We start from the raw sequence: 13,774 nt of genomic DNA on the forward strand, positions 1-13,774 counted from the left end.
CTTCACTGAAGTTCCCATCCGTTCCCTTGTCTTATGCACTTTATTAACCTCCTTCCAAAACATCCTTTTATTCTCCCTAAAATTTAATGATACTCTCTCACCCCAACTCTCATTTGCCCTCTTTTTCACCTCTTGCACCTTTCTCTTGACCTCATGTCTCTTTCTTTTATACATCTCCCACTCATTTGCGTTATTTCCCTGCAAAAATCGTCCAAATGCCTCTCCCTTCTCTCTCACTAATAATTTTACTTCTTCATCCCACCACTCACTACCCTTTCTAATCTGCCCACCTCCCACGCTTCTCATGCCACAAGCATCTTTTGCGCAAGCCATCACTGCTTCCCTAAATACATCCCATTCCTCCCCCACTCCCCTTACGTCGTTTGTTCTCACCTTTTTCCATTCTGTACTCAGTCTCTCCTGGTACTTCCTCACACAAGTCTCCTTCCCAAGCTCACTTACTCTCACCACTGTTTTCACCCCAACATTCTCTCTTCTTTTCTGAAAACCTCTACAAATCTTCACCTTCGCCTCCATAAGATAATGATGAGACATCCCTTCACTTGCAACTTTCAGCATATTAACATCCAAAAGTCTCTCTTTCGCGCACCTATCAATTAACACATAATCCAATAACGCTCTCTGGCCATCTCTCCTACTTACATACATACATATATATGTATTACATATATATATATATATATATATATATATATATATATATATATATATATATATATATATATATATATATATTTATTATTTTATTTTGCTTTGTCGCTGTCTCCCGCATTAGCGAGGTAGCGCAAGGAAACAGACGAAAGAATGGCCCAACCCACCCACATACACATGTATATACATACACGTCCATACACGCAAATATACATACCTATACATCTCATTGTATACATATATATATATATATACACACACACAGACATATACATATATACACATGTACACAATTCATACTGTCTGCCTTTATTCATTCCCATCGCTACCTCGCCGCACATGAAATAACAACCCCCTCCCCTCTCATGTTTGCGAGGTAGCGCTAGGAAAAGACAACAAAGGCCCCATTCATTCACTCTCAGTCTCTAGCTGTCATGTAATAATTCACCGAAACCACAGCTCCCTTTCCACATCCCTGCCCTACAGAACTTTCCATGGTTTACCCCAGACGCTTGACATGCCCTGGTTCAATCCATTGACAGCACGTCGACCCTGGTATACCACATCGTTCCAATTCACTCTATTCATTGCACGCCTTTCACCCTCCTTCATGTTCAGGCCCCGATCACTCAAAATCTTTTTCACTCCATCTTTCCACCTCCAATTTGGTCTCCCACTTTTCCTCGTTCCCTCCACCTCTGACACATATATCCTCTTGGTCAATCTTTCCTCACTCATTCTTTCCATGTGACCAAACTATTTCAAAACACCCTCTTCTGCTCTCTCAACCACACTTTTTATTACCACACATCTCTCTTACCCTATTATTACTTACTTGATCAAACCACCTCAAACCACATATTGTCCTCAAACATCTCATTTCCAGCACATCCACCTTCCTTCGCACAACTCTATCCATAGCCCACGCCTCGCAACCATACAACATTGTTGGAACCACTATTCCTTCAAACATACCCATTTTTGCTTTCCGAGATAATGTTCTCGACTTCCACACATTCTTCAAGGCTCCCAGAACTTTCGCCCCCTCCCCCACCCTATGATTCACTTCCGCTTCCATGGTTCCATCTGCTGCCAAATCCACTCCCAGATATCTAAAACACTTTACTTCCTCCAGTTTTTCTCCATTCAAACTTACCTCCCAATTTACTTGACCCTCAACCCTACTGTACCTAATAACCTTGCTCTTATTCACATTTACTCTTAACTTTCTTCTTTCACACACTTTACCAAACTCAGTCACCAGCTTCAGCAGTTTCTCACATGAATCAGCCACCAACGCTATATCATCAGCGAACAACAACTGACTCACTTCCCAAGCTCTCTCATCCCCAACAGACTTCATACTTGCCCCTCTTTCCAAACTCTTGCATTCACCTCCCTAACAACCCCATCCATAAACAAATTAAACAACCATGGAGACATCACACACCCCTGCCGCAAACCTACATTTACTGAGAACCAATCACTTTCCTCTCTTCCTACACGTACACATGCCTTACATCCTCGATAAAAACTTTTCACTGCTTCTAACAACTTGCCTCCCACACCATATATTCGTAATACCTTCCACAGAGCATCTCTATCAACTCTATCATATGCCTTCTCCAGATCCATAAATGCTACATACAAATCCATTTGCTTTTCTAAGTATTTCTCACATACATTCTTCAAAGCAAACACCTGATCCACACATCCTCTACCACTTCTGAAACCACACTGCTCTTCCCCAATCTGATGCTCTGTACATGCCTTCACCCTCTCAATCAATACCCTCCTATATAATTTGCCAGGAATACTCAACAAACTTATACCTCTGTAATTTGAGCACTCACTCTTATCCCCTTTGCCTTTGTACAATGGCACTATGCACGCATTCCGCCAATCCTCAGCACCTCACCATGAGTCATACATACATTGAATAACCTTACCAACCAGTCAACAATACAGTCACCCCCTTTTTTAATAAATTCCACTGCAATACCATCCAAACCTGCTGCCTTGCCAGCATGTTTGAAGGAATAGTGGTTCCAACAATGTTGTATGGTTGCGAGGTGTGGACTATGGATAGAGTTGTGCGCAGGAGGATGGATGTGCTGGAAATGAGATGTTTGAGGACAATGTGTGGTGTGAGGTGGTTTGATCGAGTAAGTAACGTAAGGGTAAGAGAGATGTGTGGAAATAAAAAGAGCATGGTTGAGAGAGCAGAAAAGGGTGTTTTGAAATGGTTTGGTCACATGGAGAGAATGAGTGAGGAAAGATTGACCAAGAGGATATATGTGTCGGAGGTGGAGGGAACGAGGAGAAGAGGGAGACCAAATTGGAGGTGGAAAGATGGAGTGAAAAAGATTTTGTGTGATCGGGGCCTGAACATGCAGGAGGGTGAAAGGAGGGCAAAGAATAGAGTGAATTGGAGCGATGTGGTATACCGGGGTTGACGTGCTGTCAGTGGATTGAATCAAGGCATGTGTATGGGGGTGGGTTGGGCCATTTCTTTCGTCTGTTTCCTTGCGCTACCTCGCAAATGCGGGAGACAGCGACAAAGCAAAAAAAAAAAAAAAAGAAAAAAAAATATATATATATATATATATATATATATATATATATATATATATAGTATAAGTTTGTTCAGTATTCCTGGTAAATTATGTGGGAGGGTATTGATTGAGAGGGTGAAGGCATGTACAGAGCATCAGATTGGGGAAGAGTAGTGTGGTTTCAGAAGTGGTAGAGGATGTGTGGATCAGGTGTTTGCTTTGAAGAATGTATGTGAGAAATACTTAGAAAAGCAAATGGATTTGTATGTAGCATTTATGGATCTGGAGAAGGCATATGATAGAGTTGATAGAGATGCTCTGTGGAAGGTATTAAGAATATATGCTGTGGGAGGCAAGTTGTTAGAAGCAGTGAAAAGTTTTTATCGAGGATGTAAGGCATGTGTAAGTGTAGGAAGAGAGGAAAGTGATTGGTTCTCAGTGAATGTAGGTTTGCGGCAGGGGTGTGTGATGTCTCCATGGTTGTTTAATTTGTTTATGGATGGGGTTGTTAGGGAGGTGAATGCAAGAGTTTTGGAAAGAGGGGCAAGTATGAAGTGTGTTGGGGATGAGAGAGCTTGGGAAGTGAGTCAGTTGTTGTTCGCTGATGATACAGCGCTGGTGGCTGATTCATGTGAGAAACTGCAGAAGCTGGTGACTAAGTTTGGTAAAGTGTGTGAAAGAAGAAAGTTAAGAGTAAATGTGAATAAGAGCAAGGTTATTAGGTACAGTAGGGTTGAGGGTCAAGTCAATATGGAGGTGAGTTTGAATGGAGAAAAACTGGAGGAAGTAAAGTGTTTTAGATATCCGGGAGTGGATCTGGCAGCAGATGGAACCATGGAAGCGGAAGTGGATCATAGGATGGGGGAGGGGGCGAAAATTCTGGGAGCCTTGAAGAATGTGTGGAAGTCGAGAACATTATCTCGGAAAGCAAAAATGGGTATGTTTGAAGGAATAGTGGTTCCAACAATGTTGTATGGTTGCGAGGCGTGGGCTATGGATAGAGTGGTGCGCAGGAGGATGGATGTGCTGGAAATGAGATGTTTGAGGACAATGTGTGGTGTGAGGTGGTTTGATCGAGTAAGTAACGTAAGGGTAAGAGAGCTGTGTGGAAATAAAAAGAGTGTGGTTGAGAGAGCAGAAGAGGGTGTTTTGAAATGGTTTGGGCACATGGAGAGAATGAATGAGGAAAGATTGACCAAGAGGATATATGTGTCGGAGGTGGAGGGAACAAGGAGAAGAGGGAGACCAAATTGGAGTTGGAAAGATGGAGTGAAAAAGATTTTGTGTGATCGGGGCCTGAACATGCAGGAGGGTGAAAGGAGGGCAAGGAATAGAGTGAATTGGAGCGATATGGTATACCGGGGTTGACGTGCTGTCAGTGGATTGAATCAGGGCATGTGAAGCGTCTGGGGTAAACCATGGAAAGCTGTGTAGGTATGTATATTTGCGTGTGTGGACGTATGTATATACATGTGTATGGGGGTGGGTTGGGCCATTACTTTCATCTGTTTCCTTACGCTACCTCGCAAACGCGGGAGACAGCGACAAAGCAAAAAAAAAAAAAATATATATATATATATATATATATATATATATATATATATATATATATATATATATATATATATATATATAGAAAAGCAAATGGATTTGTATGTAGCATTTATGGATCTGGAGAAGGCATATGATAGAGTTGATAGAGATGCTCTGTGGAAGGTATTAAGAATATATGGTGTGGGAGGCAAGTTGTTAGAAGCAGTGAAAAGTTTTTATCGAGGATGTAAGGCATGTGTACGTGTAGGAAGAGAGGAAAGTGATTGGTTCTCAGTGAATGTAGGTTTGCGGCAGGGGTGTGTGATGTCTCCATGGTTGTTTAATTTGTTTATGGATGGGGTTGTAAAGGAGGTAAATGCAAGAGTCCTGGAAAGAGGGGCAAGTATGAAGTCTGTTGGGGATGAGAGAGCTTGGGAAGTGAGTCAATTGTTGTTCGCTGATGATACAGCGCTGGTGGCTGATTCATGTGAGAAACTGCAGAAGCTGGTGACTGAGTTTGGTAAAGTGTGTGGAAGAAGAAAGTTGAGAGTAAATGTGAATAAGAGCAAGGTTATTAGGTACAGTAGGGGTGAGGGTCAAGTCAATTGGGAGGTGAGTTTGAATGGAGAAAAACTGGAGGAAGTGAAGTGTTTTAGATATCTGGGAGTGGATCTGTCAGCGGATGGAACCATGGAAGCGGAAGTGGATCATAGGGTGGGGGAGGGGGCGAAAATTTTGGGAGCCTTGAAAAATGTGTGGAAGTCAAGAACATTATCTCGGAAAGCAAAAATGGGTATGTTTGAGGGAATAGTGGTTCCAACAATGCTGTATGGTTGCGAGGCGTGGGCTATGGATAGAGATGTGCGCAGGAGGATGGATGTACTGGAAATGAGATGTTTGAGGACAATGTGTGGTGTGAGGTGGTTTGATCGAGTAAGTAACGTAAGGGTAAGAGAGATGTGTGGAAATAAAAAGAGCGTGGTTGAGAGAGCAGAAGAGGGTGTTTTGAAATGGTTTGGGCACATGGAGAGAATGAGTGAGGAGAGATTGACCAAGAGGATATATGTGTCGGAGGTGGAGGGAACGAGGAGAAGAGGGAGACCAAATTGGAGGTGGAAAGATGGAGTGAAAAAGATTTTGTGTGATCGGGGCCTGAACATGCAGGAGGGTGAAAGGAGGGCAAGAAATAGAGTGAATTGGAGTCATGTGGTATACAGGGGTTGACGTGCTGTCAGTGGATTGAAGCAAGGCATGTGAAGCGTCTGGGGTAAACCATGGAAAGCTGTGTAGGTATGTATATTTGCGTGTGTGGACGTGTGTATGTACATGTGTATGGGGGGGGGGGGGGGGCCATTTCTTTTGTCTGTTTCCTTGCGCTACCTCGCAAACGCGGGAGACAGCGACAAAGTATAAAAAAAAAAAAAAAAAAAAAAAATATATATATATATTTATTTTTATTATACTTTGTCGCTGTCTCCCGCGTTTGCGAGGTAGCGCAAGGAAACAGACGAAAGAAATGGCCCAACCCCCCCCATACACATGTATATACATACGTCCACACACGCAAACATACATACCTACACAGCTTTCCATGGTTTACCCCAGACGCTTCACATGCCTTGATTCAATCCACTGACAGCACGTCAACCCCGGTATACCACATCGCTCCAATTCACTCTATTCCTTGCCCTCCTTTCACCCTCCTGCATGCTCAGGCCCCGATCACACAAAATCTTTTTCACTCCATCTTTCCACCTCCAATTTGGTCTCCCTTTTCTCCTTGTTCCCTCCACCTCCGACACATATATCCTCTTGGTCAATCTTTCCTCATTCATTCTCTGGGAGCCTTGAAGAATGTTTGGAAGTCGAGAACATTATCTCGGAAAGCAAAAATGGGTATGTTTGAAGGAATAGTGGTTCCAACAATGATGTATGGTTGCGAGGCGTGGGCTATGGATAGAGTTGTGCACAGGAGGGTGGATGTGCTGGAAATGAGATGTTTGAGGACAATATGTGGTGTGAGGTGGTTTGATCGAGTAAGTACTGTAAGGGTAAGAGAGATGTGTGGAAATAAAAAGAATGTGGTTGAGAGAGCAGAAGAGGGTGTTTTGAAATGGTTTGGTCACATGGAGAGAATGAATGAGGAAAGATTGACCAAGAGGATATATGTGTCAGAGGTGGAGGGAACGAGGAGAAGTGGGAGACCAAATTGGAGGTGGAAAGATGGAGTGAAAAAGATTTTGAGTGATCGGGGCCTAATCATACAGGAGGGTGAAAGGCGTGCAAGGAATAGAGTGAATTGGAACGATGTGGTATACCAGAGTCGACATGCTGTCAATGGATTGAACCAGGGCATGTGAAGTGTCTGGGGTAAACCATGGATAGTTCTGTGGGGCCTGGATGTGGAAAGTGAGCTGTGATTTCAGTACATTATTACATGCCAGCTAGAGACTGAGTGTGAATGAATGGGGCCTTTGTTGTCTTTTCCTAGCGCTACCTTGCACACATAAGGGGGGAGGGGTTGTTATTCCATGTGTGGCGAGGTGGCAATGGGAATAAATAAAGGCAGACTATGAATTGTGTACATGTGTATATATATGTGTACATTGATATGTATAGGTATGTATATTTGCGTGTGTGGACGTGTATGTATATACTTGTGTATATGGGTGGGCTAGGCCATTCTTTCGTCTGTTTCCTTGTGCTACCTCGCTAACGCGGGAGACAGCGACAAAGGAAAAAAATAAATAAATACATATATGTAATGAGTCTGTCTGTTTACTGGTGACATGGGAAACAGGAATCAAGTATAATGATAATATGGATAATGATATTTTCCTGGACTGTGTATTGCCTCCTTAGTGCAGAGTTTCAGCTTGCCACCATGTAAGGATGACTTTATGCCTTATGGAATTCTGGTTCCATTTCTTGATTGGGGAGGGTCAGTAAACTTTTCAGGACACACAAGCTTTTTCATGAAAATTATTTGAAAAGCCCCACTGTTGTGGCCAATTGCACTGTAAGTTGCTATCCCTGTTGCCACTTACCAGGGTGCCCTTCTAGAACCACTGTGTATTGGCTTTAGGATGAACTTGTCTGGACTTTTTTAAGCTGAACTACTCATGTTCTTTCTTGAAAAGGCATGCTACCTCCCTTTTAGAGCCCAAGGGACTCATTGGAATTTGAGGAGTTTTCTAAAAGTTTAGTACTTCAACATCATCCCATAAGAATGCTCATTTTCATAGCATTGATGTTGCGGGAAAAGTCAGTGGGATATATGAAGTGTTGAGACTTAATAACCCTTTTATTTTCACCAGTTACATTTATTGGCTTAAGCTCATTCCAACCCTAGGTTTTTGGCAAAGAATGAAAAAGTAACTTTTGATATGCATTTTCTTTAAGTGCTTCTTGGAGGGTGTCAGAAGAACATCATGCCTTATGCTTGGTTGATCTTTAAGAGAATTAATGGAAATCACCAGAAATTACTGAGGGGAACTTGTTTATTTGTCCAGGAAGCATGACACCCCTCTCAGCAAAGAACTTCTTTGTCATGGATTAAAAGACTTGTTTTGTCCCGACCTGGTTCGTATTTTAAAGACCATGATGTCAGGAAGGCATCCTCCTTTTTTAATGAGACTTTTTCTTGAAAGGTTTAAAAAAGAGAGGTTTGTTGCACTCAACAAACAAATTTTTGAAAGATACATTACTTAAGATGTTGAAAAAACCTTCCTTGCTTGGCATTTGATTTGCCACCTTCAGGGCTACTTATAACTATTGTGCAACAGGATAACCCTTAGGGTAATATTCTTTCCATTATTATCTCTTGGTTGAGAATTTTTTCTAACCCTCATTTTGATATGCACTCAAAGGTTTTAGGATAATGTGACTGGAGAGAAAGGCAAATTTCTCTTCAGTGAAGTGTCCTGAAAGCAGTTTTTTTTATTGCTGTCTCTTACCCTGCTTTCTTATCTTTTTTGAAAAAGTTTTCTCTCAACTGAGTAACCACCATCAGGGTGATGTCCATGTTCTTAAAAGTATTAGGAAGCTAACATGACCTGTGTGACAGTGAGTGGGTTGGCACCATTATCACCAATGAGAGGTTACTGATGGGCAGAAGGATGGGCCTGAAACAAGCTGTAGTCATCATCTACTGAAGAGGTGGTGAACAAGGGTTAAGAGGTATTTATGTCTCCAGAGGGTAGAGGATTTTGACTTTTCTAATCCTTGTGGATCAGAACTTCTCTCAAAGCTAATGGAACACCCTATCGAAGAGGAACTGTTTTTCATTGTTCAAACTATACCTTTTTTTCTTGGCACATGTGTTTGTATGTATATTGAAATAGATTCCTTTATCATGGATATAAGGATTATAATAAAACCTGAGGAATTAGTGAATCAGTGAGTCTGTCAATAATTCCCACCAAAATTGAAATACTGATTTTGATGGACAAGGGGCATTCATATATTTACAGTGTTAGTCTTATTGTAATTAGATTTGCTTCTGTTATGGACCTCTTATACATTTAGTTTGCCACCTATCATGGTAATGACTGTAGGCCACTTATTCTGACTTTGAGAGAGGGAATAGCCATCATCCTTAGTCTCCCATATAAAAAGGAGCATCTTCTATTTTGCATTCTCCCACTTGCTTATATTCTAAAATATTTTTTCATAATGTAATCAACCCCAAATTAGGTTTTATGCTCAGAAACCTAGATATTTGTTTCTCAGCAAAATTTTCCTCAATTTTGATTTATTTTTCCCTCCTTTTTACAGCCTTGAAGAATCTCGTGCAAATGAGCGCAAGTTGAATGATGAGAAGAAAAACCTGGAGAATTACCTCAACAGTGCCAATCAGCAGATTAGCAACTTAAAGGTATATTTTCAATGTTTTCCATATTGATTTGGATGTTAATAATTCCAGATTGATAGTAAGAGTCTTATATTCACACTTTTCAGTAAAGTATAATTTTTCCATAAAGTGATAGAAAACTGGTGGAAGATAGATATGTGTTTATGCTGTATATTGAAATACCCACATAGATCTGGATGCCAAGCATTGAGGTGGTATTGTATTGGGAGGACTTTTGTTTCTTTGAGTAGGTGTTTAGTGTTTTTGGTATCTAGGCAGCCAGTGATTGTTCTGAGTGTGCTATTCTGTATGGTTTCCTGTTTTATTATACAATATTGAGTGTTTATTCTTGTTATGCAGCAAAGATTTTGGTCCTTGTCCTGTGTTATGTGTCATGAATAGCTTTTTTTATATTTACTTTTGAAAGTTCCATGACCGGGCAGGTGATATTAATGTAGGTAGGGTGAGGTAGATGAATTATGTCTTCCATATGCACTAATCTTTTTTTTACAATAGGAATTGATGTCATGCATCTTTATTACGAAGCTTTGTACATATAATGATAATGTACTTTTGTAGGTGAAACTCTCTCGTGAGGAGGGCCATGTGGAAGCTCTAGAACAGCAGTTAGGTACCCTTGATACAACCCGGGAACAACTAGAAAGAAAGCTTCAGAATGTATATACTTCCCTGCGCACCGTTACTCGCATGTATCAAGATGTCTCCCCATCATCACCTGCCCTGAGGAGTAGGAAGGGCACCAAGATTGGTTTGTATGTCTAACTTTTGTATTAATCACATGCTGAAATGCTATTGCTCAAAATTCAAGGAGTATGGGTTTTGTATAAGAATCCATTGCCGGTGCATCAAGGGATTTTACGTATATATTCTTGCAGTATTGTATTCCTCAATAATTGAAATATTATATTTTCAAACTATATAATTAAAACTTTTACTTGATTTTTTGTGACATTACTTTATTTCTTGATTTGGGGAAATTATATTTTTCTGTATCATCGTAGACTTTGTAGGTACACATTTTGTCATGTTTGCGAAGTAGCACAAGGAAACAGACGAAAGAATGGCCCAACCCACCCACGTACACATGTATATACATACACGTACACACACGCACATGTACATACCTATACATTTCAATGTATACGTATATATACATACACAGACATATACATATATACACATATACATGAATAAAGTGCATAGAAACGCACACCTTCATAGAACATACAAACCTCCAAGAGCAAGGATCGAACCTGGGACCCCTGTGCACGAGGCAGGAATGCTAACCACTAGGCTATGGGCCAGGCCCATAGCCTAGCGGTTAGCATTACTGCCTCGCCCTGGCCCATAGCCTAGCGGTTAGCATTCCTGCCTTGCACACAGGGGTCCCAGGTTCGATCCTTGCTCTTGGAGGTTTGTATGATTTACACATGTACATAATTGATATTTGCTGCCTTGATTCATTCCCGTCGCCACCCCAGCACACATGAAATAACAACCCCCTCCCCCCTGCATGCGCGCGAGGTAGTGCTAGGAAAAGACAAGAAAGGCCACATTCGTTCACATGTATAATGCACCGAAACCACAGCTCGCTATTCCTTGCACGCCTTTCACCCTGATCACTCAAAATCTTTTTCACTCCATCTTTCCACCTCCAATTTGGTCTCCCACTTCTCCTCGTTCCCTCCACCTCTGACACATATATCCTCTTTGTCAATCTTTCCTCACTCATTCTCTCCATGTGACCAAACCATTTCAAAACACCCTCTTCTGCTCTCTCAACCACACTCTTTTTATTACCACACCTCTCTCTTACCCTTTCATTACTTACTCGATCAAACCACCTCACACCACATGTTGTCCTCAAACATCTCATTTCCAGCAAATCCACCCTCCTCTGCACAACTCTATCTATAGCCCACGCCTTTCAACCATATAACAGTTGGAACCACTATTCCTTCAAACATACCAATTTCTGCTTTCCGAGATAATGTTCTCGCCTTCCACACATTTTTCAACACTCCCAGAACTTTCCCCCCCTCCCCCACCCAGTGACTCACTTCCACTTCCATAGTTCCATCCGCTGCCAACTCCACTCCCAGATATCTAAAACTCTTCTTCCTCCAGTTTCTCTCCATTCAAACTTATCTCCCAGTTGACTTGTCCCTCAACCCTACTGTACCTAATAACCTTGCTCTTATTCACATTTACTCCTAGGTTTCTTCTTTCACATTTTACCAAACACTGTCACCAGTTTCTGCAGTTTTTTACATGAATCAGCCTCCAGAGCTGTATCATCAGCGAACAACAACTGACTCACTTCCCAAGCCCTCTCATCCACAGCAGACTGCATACTTGCCCCTCTCTCCAAAACTCTTGCATTCACCTCCCTAACAACCCCATCCATAAACAAATTAAACATCCATGGAGACATCACGCACCCCTGCCGCAAGGTCTTTTTACAATAATGAATTTGCTTTGGGAAGCTATTCTGAGCCAAAATTAAGTAAATTGTTCAGTTTATTAAACAAGGAAGAAAACTGTGATGTGATTTGTTATGACTTACGTGCAAAGACTTATCAAGATCTCTCTCATGGACCTTCATACATTGTTGAAGTTGAATAGATATAAAGAGTTTTTTCCTAGTCCATTTATTTACAAAACTTGTACACATGGTCTGGATTCTTTGTTGATAGTAGGAGCATTATTTTATACTCAGTGGTTAAAGCCTTATTTCCTCTGTTGTTACTATTGCTGCCTTGAAGCTGACTGTCCCCTCTTCATCCCTGCCAGTAGCTCAATTCTTTTCCTGTGCAGTCTGAATTGACAGATATCAAGGGATTTATACACATGACCGCTAGGGTATGGATGTGAGCAGGTGTTGCCTTTTTTCATCTATTTCTGGCACTACCTCAGTGACATAGGAAAAGGCAATCAAGTATGAAAAAAATTTATATGAAGTTTGATATTAATAACAAAAGGCGAAACATTTTAAAATCAAGTGATTTCAAAATTAACATTGTGATTGTATTAAGAAAATGTTTCTTACACAATATCAGTATGCAATGGCTTATGCCTTGAAGCTTGTTTTTAACAGCTGAACAGCAACAAGTTAACTTTCATAAACTAGATAATACACACAAAACCTAAAATACATTGAAGTGATAACAGTATCAAAAGAAGTCATTGGTAATGTCATGGGGGTAAAGTTAGTATGAGGACAAGGGCTAGTGAAGGAGGTAGAACTGCTGCTGAAAGAGGAGTTGCAGGACTGTGTGAAAGAGTGTATGAAAGTGAGCTCCAGACTGATGTTGATAAATATGAAGGTGGATTATGGGTGATGAGTGTTTATCAGTGCTTATACACCTAAGTGCTTTGAATGCAAGAGTAGGTAACGTAGTAGGTAAGGGTATGATTGGGATGCATGGAGTACCCAGTGTTTAGAGACAGGACAGATGATTGGGAATACCAAGATTAAAAAGAGGGACATACATAAGCATGCTTGTATGAGTAGGAAAGATGGGTTAGGAGGCATTATTAGATGACCTTCAAATTGATAGGCAGCTAGAGGAGAGACTCTTGGATGCAGATGTTTTAAGAGGGATAGCTGATGGGATATCTGATCATTACCTGGTGGAGATAAAGGTGAAGGTTTGTAGGAGCTGTGATTGGAGGGATGGAGTACCCAGTGTTATGAATTAGATTAGTGAACAGCTTGTGGAGTTGTATGCTGAAAAAGGACTGGTAATTAGGATTATCAGGTTGAGAAAGAGGGACATACATGAATGTTCAAGGATGAGTAAGAAAGATTATAAATAGGCATTATTGGATTTATATACAACTTGATTAGCAGGCAGAGGAGAGACTCTTGGGTTTGAGTGTGTTAAGACAGTTGGTGGGGTGTTTAATCTTCGCTTAGTGCGGATGAAGGTGTAGGTTTGTAGATGCTTTAGGAAAAGAGGAAAAGATATGAATGAGGAAAGTGTTATGAAAGTGAGTGAACTTGGAAAAGAGGCTTTTATGGAGAGGTATCAGGAGAGATGTGAGCTAAGAGTGGCTAAACGTGAGGGGGAGTGGGTGAGGAAAGGGAAGTGTTTTGGAAAGCACTACTTACATGTGTTAGAGAAATGTGTGGCATGTG

At 41.1% G+C, this 13,774-nt stretch overlaps 1 protein-coding gene across 1 annotated transcript in view; it reads left to right on the forward strand.

The window, feature by feature from the left end:
* The window catches only part of LOC139767160 (uncharacterized), a 1,522,454-nt gene that overhangs the window by 1,264,361 nt on the left and 244,319 nt on the right, over positions 1–13,774 (forward strand). The window contains 2 exon segments of the mRNA XM_071696189.1: positions 9,537–9,636; positions 10,192–10,381. Coding sequence (XP_071552290.1) covers positions 9,537–9,636; positions 10,192–10,381 — 290 coding nt within the window.

This window comes from Panulirus ornatus, chromosome 59 (genome assembly GCF_036320965.1).
Source record: "Panulirus ornatus isolate Po-2019 chromosome 59, ASM3632096v1, whole genome shotgun sequence".
Classification (NCBI taxonomy): Eukaryota; Metazoa; Arthropoda; class Malacostraca; order Decapoda; family Palinuridae; genus Panulirus; species Panulirus ornatus.